The sequence below is a fragment of the Falco biarmicus genome, chromosome Z, assembly GCF_023638135.1.
Source record: "Falco biarmicus isolate bFalBia1 chromosome Z, bFalBia1.pri, whole genome shotgun sequence".
NCBI lineage: Eukaryota > Metazoa > Chordata > Aves > Falconiformes > Falconidae > Falco > Falco biarmicus.
In genome coordinates, this window is record NC_079311.1 from 57,117,779 (window position 1) to 57,131,445 (window position 13,667).

General features: G+C 37.7%; 1 protein-coding gene across 3 annotated transcripts in view; it reads right to left on the minus strand.

Moving 5' to 3' along the window:
• DOCK8 (dedicator of cytokinesis 8) overlaps positions 1 to 13,667 on the minus strand; it is a 94,523-nt gene that overhangs the window by 71,208 nt on the left and 9,648 nt on the right. Inside the window, exons 1-3 of one of the 3 annotated variants that reach the window (XM_056323954.1) lie at positions 12,028 to 12,134; positions 3,903 to 4,005; positions 2,851 to 2,998 (exon numbers count right to left, since the gene is read on the minus strand). Coding sequence is in view for 1 of the 3 variants with exons in the window: in XM_056323953.1 (XP_056179928.1) it covers positions 3,903 to 4,005 (103 nt within the window). In the remaining 2 variants the exon portion in view is untranslated. Of the gene's footprint in view, positions 1 to 2,850; positions 2,999 to 3,902; positions 4,006 to 12,027; positions 12,135 to 13,667 lie in introns of those variants that run through there. The other 2 variants (XM_056323955.1, XM_056323953.1) reach the window with 2 other exon arrangements.

Sequence of the window (13,667 nt, forward strand, 5' to 3'; positions counted from 1 at the left end):
GCTGACTCAGGTACACCCTGGATGCCCTCAGATGAGTTCAGCTGGATGCCCATGAAGTGCACTCAGTCCCCCTTGTCCAATCCGTGGTATTAAACAGAGTTATGAAAAAGGCAGCAGTGAGTAGGAACAATAGAGGATAAGGGCAGGTGACCAAAATGATAGTGACAGGCAGCGCCAGCTGGCAGGGAGCTGCCAGTGGACTCTACAGCACATGTGATGAAAGGCACTAGCAATAACGAGGCCAAGGCAGTAAGTCACGGAAGCTATGCTGAGCTAAGGACCAACTTATAAGCACCATGGCTGCCACTGTAAAGATGCCACTCATTTGAGGTGCTGTGCCTGAAAGATACTGACTATATGAAATGCTGTGTGCTTTTGACCCTTACAAAGCTGAGAGCAAGATATACCCAAAATCATAAGAAATTATTAATTTCCATCTCTGAATATTACTGGTTTGCATATTATTAGAGTTTTAATTGTATTAGCTTTTTCAAGGGTTAGTACAGTTACTACACAAAAGATTACATAGAACTACTAAAGTCGTTGTTGCAAACCTTTGATATCCACCATTTCTACAGCACATGGCACTGCATCTTGACAGAGAGCAGTTGTATCTGATTACATTTAATCAGCCATACTTACAAGAACAGCTGATCAGAACAAAGTTAAACAAGTACAAGCTCCGCCAGTTATACACGCTACAAAGCTGTCTGACTTTTTTTATCTGCTTAGTCTCAAAAACAGAGGCAGAAAATCTTGATATGGTAGCTAGAAACGTTCCATGTACACATAAATGTGACTTCATATGTTAAAAGCATATGTTATTCTACATATAGATAAAACTGAAAATTACTTTACTGGCTATATAGCCAACAAAAATAGCCTGTATATGTCTAGAAAATAAACATTTGCCCAGTTGACTACAGAGACCAGCTCTCATACTGTGAATTTTCTTGTCAAGTAACAAATAGATCTAAAAGCTACAGCTTTTACTATAAACTTTTAAACTATAGTTTATGTTCTGTGAGTTCCAGAAAGTATGAGAACATCCCAGCACAGTAAAAGCACAGAAAAATAATTAGAGCATTAGGATAATAGCACTGGAAGAACTTAGTCATTAGGAGGAAGAATTCCAGCAAAAAATAGCTATCAAATCATCCTTGTCTGTAAAGAGCAAGCACTGCACTGATTAGCCCAAACACCTTTCCCAAGACTGCCTTCTGAAGCTGCCAACAATAAATAGTCTGAACATAGATCATACAATCTATCTCTACAGTGCTGTTGATGGGATGTGGGGAAAATAAGACACCCAATGTCCCTATCAACACTGCCTTTATATTCAATGTTACTGTGGCTACTGTCTCATCCAACACACGTTCTGGAGCTATACTCCAGTGTTCTTCTCCGGAAATAACATCTGTGGGCTAAAATCAAGAAATCTTCTCTCATTATCACTGAATCCTACTCACGCAAGCTCTCACGGAAGTTGGCAGGATTTTTAACTAAGCATGAAATGACCTCTGCACATAATAGTGTTACACCCACAACATCAGGAATTTTAGCTCAATAGGACAATAAGGAATTCCACAATTTATGAAACATGCAAAGGTTCGTAACATGGCAAAGCTCTGGATAACTCTGAACTAAAATGGCTTCCACATAATACGTAACGTCAGTCACTGTAAATAGAAAGATGAGTTAAAGGTGATTAGTGGCAAATACGAGTTTTGGAGCCTTTTTAGTGTTCTGGAAATATAAGTAAGGAAGTTATTCAGCTAGTAAAAATTCAGAAACATCTTGCAGAAAGAAGCATATTTAGAAGAAATGTACTAAAACATCTAGGAGAAGCAAACCAAATCAAACTGTTGGAAAAAACAGATGTAGTAAATACTCCTGCAAATGATGTAGTAGAGACCTTTGAACACAATCAGCCACTACCCCCTGCACCAGGTTCCTCTTTTGTAGGGAAACTGTATTGGTCTCTGCATAAATAAAGACTCTGAGCTCACCCCTCTGCCTGTGCATTTATGGGATAGACCAAATTCTCTGAAAACGCCTTTGGAAAAATCTCTCTCTTTCTTTGCTCTTTTTATCCAAAGGGAAAACCTAAAACTGATAGTAATTCCAGCAAATCATAAGGCAGGCAGCTGAAGAGATACACTGTGCTGTTAATAAATTTTTAGGTTACATACTCTCTACAGTTTGTGTCTACAGTAGTGCCGAACATACTGGATCAATGGTTATGAGTAAATAGTGACCTTTATTAGCTATTGATTTTTTAATTTTCAGCATAGACTTGAATTTCACTTACCATACTGCCAGTGGGTAAAAAATTACACGGTAGTATATATATATCTCTATGAAAATCTACTAAAAAAAAATAATTCACAAAAAATTAAAGCAAACCACAGCTCAAAGTATACAGAAGTATATTACATCTTTTCAGTTGCTGAAGATGTCATGTTTTGCATACAAAATATTTTTGCTTAATACAATCTCATTTTTGATTAAGCATTGCACTTCCCTTCAGAAATCATACTTTTGCATTCTGACAATCCAATGCATTTCATTATGTCTTCTAATTTTTCTAGTTGAAGTGTTAATAATAATCTTTACTCTCTAGAAATGTGTGCTTTTGACTATCATATAGCAGACACAAATTTTAAAAAGATGGCGGAAAAGGTAAATGCATATGGAAGGTAATGGTTTCTCTAACAATTGGTGCAAAATTACTAAAGGAAACAGAGGTACTGTTTCAACTGAGAAGCCAACACTCCTTTTCACACATCATACAAGTGTGCAAAACAATTACTCTACAGAAAATGCCACGGATCATTACTGCAAACATACCTTTTTAAGGATGATGGTTTACAGGCATGTAGATTGTGACAGCACACAAAATGGCAGCTACGGCGTAATACTCGGTAAATGAAACGTTACCAAGTTTCTCAAGAGCAAAAGCAGTTGTCTGCATGTAGAGGGACCCAGCCTCCCCAGGCTGCTTAACCACAAGGAACAAGTTAAAACACCAGAGCATTTCAGATTAAGGAAGTGAGTACTGGCGGGAGGCCCTGACACACAGGAAGTAACCGCTTACATCTAGTGCTTTACAGTTTTCACAATCACTGGTGCACAAAGACTTCTCCTGCTTCTACTTATCTGGCCTCCCAAAAATAAGAAAAATTTAAAAGCATAGGAAGAAAGAGAGTATTAAAATCTTAGTCAGTTTTATTTATGGCATAGTATATTTGCAAAATACCCATCTTCCTGAGAGGCAGTTAAAAAGATCTGGCATTTTCCCCCTTGTCATAAGGGCAGTGTCATATGGTCTGACTTCTTTACAGGGGGATTACACATGGAAGGCTGAAGATGATTAGGAGACACATAAGAGTTGACTCAATTGCATCTATGCCAATCAGGGCATACTCGGGCATTTCTCCCTTAACATGCTTGCTCTACAGCACTGAAAAACAGGTCAGTGTGCTGTCTCTGCTGCTAGCTCTTGAAACTGCATATTAAGCCAAGGTAACTGAGCCTCTGCCTTGCTTTTTTTCTCTTTATTCACTGACTTGCTTTTGCAAATCTTCTGTGATCACCACACAATGCATTTACTTGATGGAGCTGAATGTTTCTGGCAAGAAAAGGATGTAACATACTCCAACACTCACTAATTAACTTTCATTTATAGCCGTATGCAGAAAGACTGTCTATTTCAGACTCCAAGGACCATCCTTGGTTTTTTCAAAGGCATATTTCCTCAGGTCACCAGGGGATATTTTTAACAGCCTCACACAGGAGCTAGTGGAAAGCAAGGCAGCTTAAAAATATCACTCAATTTACCCTAAAAACATTAAGCAATGCAGATGCCAAACCTGTGTAAAGAAGGTAAACCCAGAACTTACCAGATGAAGAGTACAAAAGCCAGGAGTACTCAAGCTTCGTTGACAGAACTGTGCAAAGCCTGGTTGGAGGGTAAATTGCTTTCTTATTTCTGCAGAGGAGTGCCTTCAATTAAGAAGAGAAAACCCCTTATAATTACAATTATCCCCGTACAAATTCCAAATACTTTATCCAATTTAGCCTCTTGTCCCAGTGTTTAGAAATGTATTTTGATGATGTTCTAGACTCCTCTTGTTTTGTAGTTGGTGTAATCCTCAAAAAAGACTTGCAGGCCAATATAATTAAGATTCTGACACTCTTCCAACATATTTCTATTGTTATACTGCAGTCCTTGCAACTGGGAAAGGCTATGCAAGAAATAATAATCTTGCCCTTAAGTGAAGCGTGCCTGCAACCTGTACAGCAATACTTGCAGATTCATTTCTGCAAAGCTAAGATACAGGATAATAGAGCAGAGAAAGAAAAATTAACATCACAGAGGCAAATATTTTAATAAACAAGTAACTGACTGACGGGTAAAAACAAGATAGGACCTCTCACTGAACAGTGTAAGGACAGACTTATCTTAATAATGCAGTTTGCTATGAAAAGACAAACCAAAGCATGAATTTAAAAATCCGCCTATACTGTATCAGCTGAACATTTGAGGAAAAGACTTCTTAACTGCTAATTAATTGATTTCAAGGGAGCAGAAAGAGGCCAGTACTGAATTCTTCAGAAATCCCAGAGTGATAGTACAGTTGCATATACCCAATCTGAAAATTCAGTAATCGGAGTAGCTTGATCATTTTTCATAGGAACAAATCAATTAATAGGTAACATGATTTAAGAATAATCAGCCATGAAATGGTAACAAAAGATTTACAATATATTTCACCATGAATGTTCAGGACAAGATTTTTGAAAGAACAGATGCACTTAAGCAGATTCCAAGTAAAAAAATACCCTGCAGTCCACCAGGGCAGCCAACAGGGAGGCAGGAAAATACAGAATTAAGAAGACTGTCCCTTCATTATGAGATTCTTATCCAACTCCAGCAAGAACTAATAGGCATCTTAGAATTACCAGATGCCACAAGACAGTTTGCCTGTTTGGTCTGCACCTTCTCTTTTCTGTGGCCTCTTGCTTTCTATGACTGCTATACCAATTCTGTATCACCTAATCTCTTACCACTGCTTTTCTTAACAAGCATGACGAAAACCTAAACTCTTATCAGTGCAATTCAACTCATGTTAAGAGACAAGCATCTCACAGAATGTATTAAAGGTATTATAGGTATTAAGCCTGAGTTCTAAAATAAAATATGCATAAATAAGAGTAGTTGCTTATAGGTCAAAAGCCCACACCAGGTGTGAGAGGGACATGCAGGCAGCACCACTTGCAGACAGAGCAAAGCCAGAGTTATAGAGAACCATTTGGAAGAGAAATCCCTACTTGTCAGTGGTATTCCAAAAATCAGGCAGGATGGAATGGGATTTTTTTAAAGGTTATTCAATAAGCAAGGTGCCACGTAGGGGAAGTGAGGAAGTCTGTGTGTTCCTTAGGTCATTGTTGCCTTATTTTAAAAAGAAAAGCTGCTTACATATCAAGGTTATTGTTACTCATCTTCCCACTGCAAATCACTGATCATGAATGTGTGTGGCAAAGTATAACACAAGACTCAGATTATTCAATTTTTTTTTTCCTTTAAACAGTTGGTTTCTACCCTGTGCAGAAGTATCTTGCTGCTGGTCTAGATAATAGATGTAGCAGCAGATGTTGGTTTAATGTATGTAAAAAGCTTACATACATTAAAAAAAATGTACATAAAAAAAAGTTACAGTGTATTGCAGAAAATGCTGCTGTAAACAGTGATATAACACATCTCTCAATTACACCAGACATGGGATCATCAGACTCTTCAAAGAGGAAATGGTATGAATTTTCATCTACAAAAGAGGAAGCATGCATGTGGATGAAGGGCCAACTTTGCTGTCTGGTAAAAACCTGTGCAAGCCCAGCTAACTGAGAGGAAATACATTACTCAAGCACCGACATTAGTTCCAGAGTCTCCTCAATATTTAAAGACTGAACCTGCAAAATAAATTAGTCCTATGGAAGAAGAATCCTGTAATCAATAAAGGTGAATTTCAAATAGTTTAAGGATAGTTCAATTGATTGAATTCATGTTTTTCTATCACTGAAGGAAGAAAGGGAGAAGAAATACAGTAAAATAACAGAAGACAGCAAAGTTGCTTTGAACCAACTCAGAAATGATTGGCAGGATTGACTAGGGACAGGTGAAGGAAAGACACAACTGCTACAAGACACTAAACCAAAAGCATGAATCAGCTAAACCAACATGGAGAAAAGGTGGGCGCTACAGTCAGAGATCAGCACAGAAAGTTTTGAAAACCTGAGAACCAAGGAGGAAACAGAGGTCCTTCTAGGTGGCTCATCAATAATGCCAGAATGGCTGTGGTCTGTGAGACACCTCACCAAACAGCTACCTCAGACACTGTCTGGGTACCTGCAGGAAAATGATAGTCCACATTAACCTAGCACATGTGGTGTCCCTGGTTTTATGGAGGTTGCAGTTCCTCTATGCTATGGCCACGCTTTTACCCTACCTGCCTGTACAGCAGCCCTGTCTGATTCCCAGAAGAGACTTACAGTCACCCTTAGCAGCAAGGACAGTCTAGCTATATCCTAAAAAACAATAAGGAAACATGGCAAGTGATTAAGGCTAAATGCAAAGCAGTAACTGAAAATTCCGAGCAAAAAAGGCTCAGAAACCTCCAGAAAGGAGGACTCAAATAATCATGGATCAGTCAGCTGGTCTCTGACACTCAAAAAGGTAGTAGAGCAACTTACTGGACAATCAGTTTACAAGTAGCTGGAACATCAGGTCCCAAACTGTGGTCTCCACTTGATGCAAGGGGACATGAAATCATACTTAACACTAAAATGTCATCACCTTAGTAATGCGTGTTTATTAATAGCATGATGATGGAGCATATGGCGGGCAACTAGAAACTGTGTATTGTAGTAAGCTATGGTCCAAAAAGTTTGGCAATTATTGGTATATTATTGGCAATTATTAGGTAATGATGAACAGCCAATATGAATTTATCAAAGGGAAGTAATGTAAAACCAATCTAATATTTTTCTATGGCAGTTTAACTGGCTTCAGTAAGGCTCTTGGTGGTGTCCCTCATGATATTCCCATAAGCAAAGTAAAGAGATAGTAGCTAGATGGAATCATCACAGCTTATTCTAATACTAGTTAAAGAACATATTCAAGGTGTAGTCATCAATAGTTTGGAAGAAGATTGTGAAGAGTTTTTGAACAAGGTACTACTGTGAGAAGCAAATTAATCTTTCCTCAGTTTATTTCCAGTCCATATTTTATTTTACAACACTCATGATGTCACAGCTAACATAGTAATACAATTTGTGGGTCACATTAGGCTGGAAGCAGTTGTGAGTGCTGTGAAAGGCAAGACTCAAAGTGATCTCGTATTTTAGAAACAGTCTGAAATCAGCACAGTTAGATTCAATAAAATTAAACGTAAACCCCTAAAGTCAGGAAGAAATAATAATTAAATGCAGAGATACAAAATGGGAAAAGAACTGTCTAAAGAAATAGCCACGCCACAGAAGAAGCTCTGAGAGAGTATACTGGGACACTTACTAACCAAGTATAGTAAGTGAGCAAAAAGGTAAGGTTTTTTCTGTTTATTTAAGCCATGAGGCAGTGCTTAGGCTGATGTACACATTTAGAACATCACAGAGTAAGATGCAATCAAATTTATAAGTCTTCAAAAGAAAGAAGTCAGAATGCTAGAAATTTTGGAAAGGATGAGCCATGAAGACTGAAAAAAATAGATGTGTTACAAAAGAGATGACTGAGAGGAGACAGCAGTTGTCCCTGACTATGTAAAAAATAGCAATCTCTAAAGAAAACAGTGAGCAATTCATGTCCATATAGGGAAGAAGAAGTAATTGCTTAAACTGAGGCCAGAAAGATTTAATAAGCTATTAGGAAATACGTTCCCACTGCAATGGCAGCAGGACACTGGAAGTGGCCATCTGGTGATGCCACAGTGACACGAGCACACTGGTGATGTAGATCATGTCTCTGAACTACCTGGAGAACAGCATCTGGGCAACTGCAAGCCTTTCAGACCTCTCATGTTGGTACCTGTTCCTTTGTTTAGGATAAAGAAGAAGCACTAGCTGAAAAGAAAAAGGTGTAGATTTGGTGGGAGTTTTTTTCCACAACACTAGCTGAAAAGAAGGCGGCACAGATTTGGGGAAGTTTTTTTTCCCACAAGTCATTGCTGAATTCACAGTTAGTCAGGATTCATATGGTACATCGCAAGACAGTGTAAACCTGTGGAAAGATGGGAGATGGTGGCAGCCTAAGGCTCTTCTGGACTTCTTACCTTCTTGGCTGCTCCATGGTGCTGGAGCGAAATAACATCAATTGGAATTCATTGTTCCATTCTGTGTTGCCTTGGCCCTACCTGAACGATGCTGCTGTACTCCTCTGGCGTAAATCTTGAAAAACCTGGAACTCATTGGACTTCCTGATCCACCCAGATGGGACTGGAGGGTAGCCAAAAAAACCCCAACAAGCCCACAAAAAACTGGTGCTGCTTTATCAGAATTTCACCAGTGCCAGTCCCACTGGTAGATGCAATCCTCCAGATAATCAGAATTGCTAACAAGCAGTTGAGACATAGTCTGTATTTCACAAATACTCTCCAATGCTAAGTGTACAGTCTGCATTATATATTAAAACAACAGTGTAACTGAAGTAACAGACTACACATGGAGGGTCTTAAATTTGACTTGTAGGTCAAATTCTGAGACATTTCTCAGGGCATTGCTCACTGCAGGATTGGGATCTTGGAGATTTGGGTTGTTGGTTGGCCCTAGATGAGGTATCAGGAAAGGAAGGGAAAACAGCCATTTATTTTTTTCTAACATGTTTTAGATCCGTTGCTGAACACTGCTGGGCTCTATAATTAAAATTATATGAACACTCATCGCACAAAAAGATGGTTCTGTAGTTTCACTGCAAATTCTGCTCAACAATATAGTTCTTTGAAATATGTAGTTTAAAAGAAAAAAACTGAAGTATGCTTCACACCTACTGGATCAAGTTATCCAAAGTTACTTACTATTAGAAGTCACCTACTAGAAGGAGGTAGGAATAGTAATCCTTCACACCTTTACAATCCCTTCCAGCAGACTCTGAGGAACAGTGTGTTGTCTTTTGCAAGAGTTGCATACACAATTAGACAGCAAGGAAAGATGAAAAAAATGAAATAAGAGACCATGAGAACTATCCCCAAAGACAGAGAAACATTCACATTTAAATGTATACTGATGGTGGAATCATAAAGTAAAATAGTGAAAACTTTTGCTTAACAGGTAAAAAATTTAGTCTTGGCTACCCTGAGGAGTAATCCCTTTCATCTGATGCTGACATAGAAAATTCTCAACTAGCTTTTGGTCTTTTTTCAGAGCCTAACATGGAATTTCTCTAGTGACAACTAAAAACAAGCAACAAAAAACTCTGGGAGAGAAAACAGTTAATAGGTACCTTCCTCTCTCCTTCACTGCCATACGCAAACACAAAGTTTTGGACAACAGTCCAGATCTTTAACTAGCAAATACAAGAATCTTGCTTAGAAGTCCTTTGCTTACTGCCAGTGGAACTGCCAGTTCTTCTAAGTTTCTAATTACTCCTTAAAGCATCAGAGCTCTGCTTTGTTAGTCACTGTTTAGAGCAGTGGTCGATAGGAACTAGCTGCTATTTCCTTGATGGCTCAGGAGACTATCTGCCCTCTGGCACACCCCTGCTTTGGGATCTACCACATTAAGACTCTGTATCAGCTAAGGCAATAAAGAACCTATTCAAGAAGGTTGAAATTTAACCACTATGTTCTTAAAGGAGATGGTACAGGAACTAAGAATGAAATCTAGGAGAGGAAATTGTCACCTTCATTATGCTGGCAGCTTGTTACAAAGCAAACTGGGAAAGAGGTCAATTTTTACTTCTGTTCCAAGTCATGTATGCCATTCATTCAGTGAAGATTTTTCACTGCCACTCAGTTTTGCTGTTTCTTCCTCAGGAAGAGACATAAGCACACATAAAAATTCATTTTCTAAGCCTGGCAGTGGAGGACACAAAACAACCATACTTTCATGCCATTCAAAGAAACTGAAGACTTAGGATCTGGTCCTGATGAACCATGCTTTTATGCACTTTTAAATTACTGTGTTCTATGGATAATATGGAAAAGCTATGATATAACATTTGAGAAGACATCGTGCGTGCATTGTTGACTGGTTGGCTTGTGCAATGAAGGTGGCTTTAGGTGTAATGTTTCATATGATAGTTAACGGTACCTCCTGGGAAGCAGAGTGTGTATGATTCTTGCCTGTCATCCTATTATAGACTGAAACTGATCATGACATGTATATGCAATACAAAGTTTCCAATGAGTATTTCACATGATGCTAAAGAAGATAAATTTGCATGAAAACAACAAAAATTCTTTTGTCTCCATTAGCTTACAATTGATCAGCGTACAGCCACATGTATCTTTCATATTGAAGGGATTAACCTCATTTTATCTAAGGATAATTTTCCATGGTTGGCTTGGAGCATTCTCTGCATGAAGTACTAAAGCTCACATTGGTGCCACATTAAATGTTCATTTCAACTGAGATGGCTGAAGAAAAGCTTTCTAACAAATGTGCCCCAGAAGTCTCTAGAAGACTACAGATCTATATTCCAGGGCAAAGCTCTGTAGTTAGGCCCTACCTGTTTGGTGGTTTGTTTTGGTGTTTTTTTCCCCAGTTTGTTCCTTACTAAACTGTTTACAGGTTTTCCAAAATCTTAGATCCCCTACAATAACAAGGGCAATTTCAAAAGCATTAGTGATCACACATGCCACCTTCCTTTTATTCTGTGACTTGAAATGTAATAGTATAATAGTGGTTTGTGCTTTTAGATATTTGGTTTAGCTGCACCAATTCACAACAGGGTGATTATGAAGTAAATGCAATGATTTATCTTGCAGCTTACATGTATTATCTGAGCTTCACAAGGACTCCACCTAGAAAATGTTAATGTAATGCTGATGATTTTGTAAAACCCATACCAAGTTTCATGGTTTATGTGCTTTATTTTCACTTTCTTCCTAATAAACAATCATTAATAGTAAGTGGTGGAAAAAGTCAGACATTAATAATAACAATAAACACCATGTAAATATTATTCTAAGGAACTTTTTTTTTTCTGCTCCTACAGGGTTGTTTTTATATTTATCAAGGTCATGGTTGTTATTTTTATCTCCAAGAAAAAAAAAAGCATATTTCATGTCTTTCATGACTGACAACTTCAAAGAAATTCACAATATATTCACAGGTGGGTCTTTACTACTGTGAGCACTTCAAAAGCCAGATGCAAATAGCATAGAACCAGAAAAATAGTTTATGTTAATATTTTGTCCCCTCATTTCCTAAGAACACAGATCTGTGGAGCTTCAGCGTGACCTTTCTGTGACAGAAAAAAAACATGAGCTGGGTTTTTTCCAGTTACTTAGAATATTTTTTCTTTAGAGCTGTAAGTTTAACTAGAAAAAGTAGGATCTTTTATTAGGGCAATATATCTGAAAAAAATTGGCCAAATTTCAAATACATGAGGTACTGTCATTTTTAGAACACGGAATTTTGGTTCAAATTCAGTGGGAGCCAGAGCAGTAACTAAGATACACTTGAAAGCTGGATCTTCCACTCACAGTTTTTAAACATTAGAACGTCCACAGAATTTGGCATATGGTAACAACTACATCATTAAAAAGAATATATTTTTGTATCTGCTGGCTAGCATTACAGGTACAAATTCTATAAAAATTATATTACACACCCTTACAAACACATTTGATGATGCAAAACATTTTATATTGTAAGTTACAAACTTAATTTCACTTTGCAATTCATCTGGAAAATGTCAGGCTTGGGGAAAGGATAAATTTTGCTATAGCAATCTTCTGAACATGAGGTTTTGTTATTATAATGATTGTAAAGCTTGGATCACATGACAACTGAAATAAAATGTACTCTTACCTAATCCAGTTTGCTTAACTTTAGGGAAAAATACTAAAGTCCAGGTGTGCTGACCACTTTAAAAAAGTCTCCAGGTCATTATTACTGAGGCTCAGGAAACTGTGATTCATCATTCTGCAAAGGTTGTGAGGGAAAATATCGTGGACTTTTTATATGAACTTGGCCCAAAAACCTGATCTAGGCCTGGGCCTATTCTTCTGTAACTGCATTCATGATAGCAAGCATGTAGTGTGAGCACGTTATCAAGTAAGCACTTTACACAGGTTATCCTTTTTCTTACAGACAACAGTATAGTCTGGTGTGCTAGTCTGGTGTGCTTTTCAAATCAAATTTAAAGAAATAAGTCAGAATAGAAAAAAGGACAACTACGTTGAACTATGCTCATGGACTGTAATTTTTAATGACCACAAAACCTAAGAGTGGTAGATGGTATAAAATACAGTATTAAGTATTTCTTTCCTGCTGGTTTTCACTTTATGTCTAAAAATGAAAAACTGTTTGGAAAGATAAATAAGGAATGTTCGCAGGACCTGGTGGACATAAAGATGTTTCTCATCTGCAACTATATTTTTCTTGGGTAAGCTTAGGATTTCCTGTACTACAAAAAAAGAACCTCATCATAAACTGCAGCCTAGATTTCACAATGCATATAGATGTCTGAAGTCTAGGAGGGACGTAAGATCTTAAAACAGGATTTTAAAATGCAGCTTTTCTGCTCAGAACCTAAAGTCCATTTCCTGCTCACCAGCCATCTTCCAGAGTCAAAGCAAAAACTTTAATCACGTAGCAAGGGTTATTACATTTGATTCCAGTGATGACACTATATGTAAGTACTGCATAGTATCAGTCTTCATTTAAGTAATTACAACTGCAATAGAAAATAGATGATTATATTTTAAAGACAATTTGAGTATGCAGTCAAATGAAAAGATTAGCTTCCTGCTAACAACAGCTGTTAATAAATCTGTCTCAACAGTAACAACAGTATTCTGCTTCCATGACCAGCTGTTCCCTAAAGGCCTTGCTTCTACAGCTGCCTACTTGCTGATGAAGAGTACATTTGTGTTATGGAGCCTATCATTGCTGCACTTACAATTTTTCACAGAGATTTGGCTGGATGGGCCTGTGTTTGTCATCAACCCCCTACTTAAATGACTACTATCACCATGGCTGTACAGAAGGCAGATCACCCCAGAAAAGGTAATCATAATGTTTGGGGTAAACAATACAAACCAAAAGTAAATCACTGTGAATAACCAAAGGCATTAGTATCCTCTGAAAAGTAGTTGAGAGCATTTTCTTACTCCTTCATTTCTACTTCCTGAAAGTTAGATGTATTTTAGGCAGGAAATGTGAATTTTTGCACAGTGTACCAGAGGAAAGGTCTGTGCATTTAGTCTTTGTGGTGCACAAGATGATGTCACATCTAGTAAGAGCATCCTGAACAATCCTATCTTTGAAAAATGAGCACATACAGGAATCTATATTAACACTGTGATTTAATAACCTATGGCAGATCTTGATATATGATACTGCTTTCTTTCTCAACTTAGTCCTGTAACTGATTTAAAATCTACCTGTGCTAGATGACAAAGCAATGTTCACACAATTCCCATCAGAATAGAAATATCTTGATGACA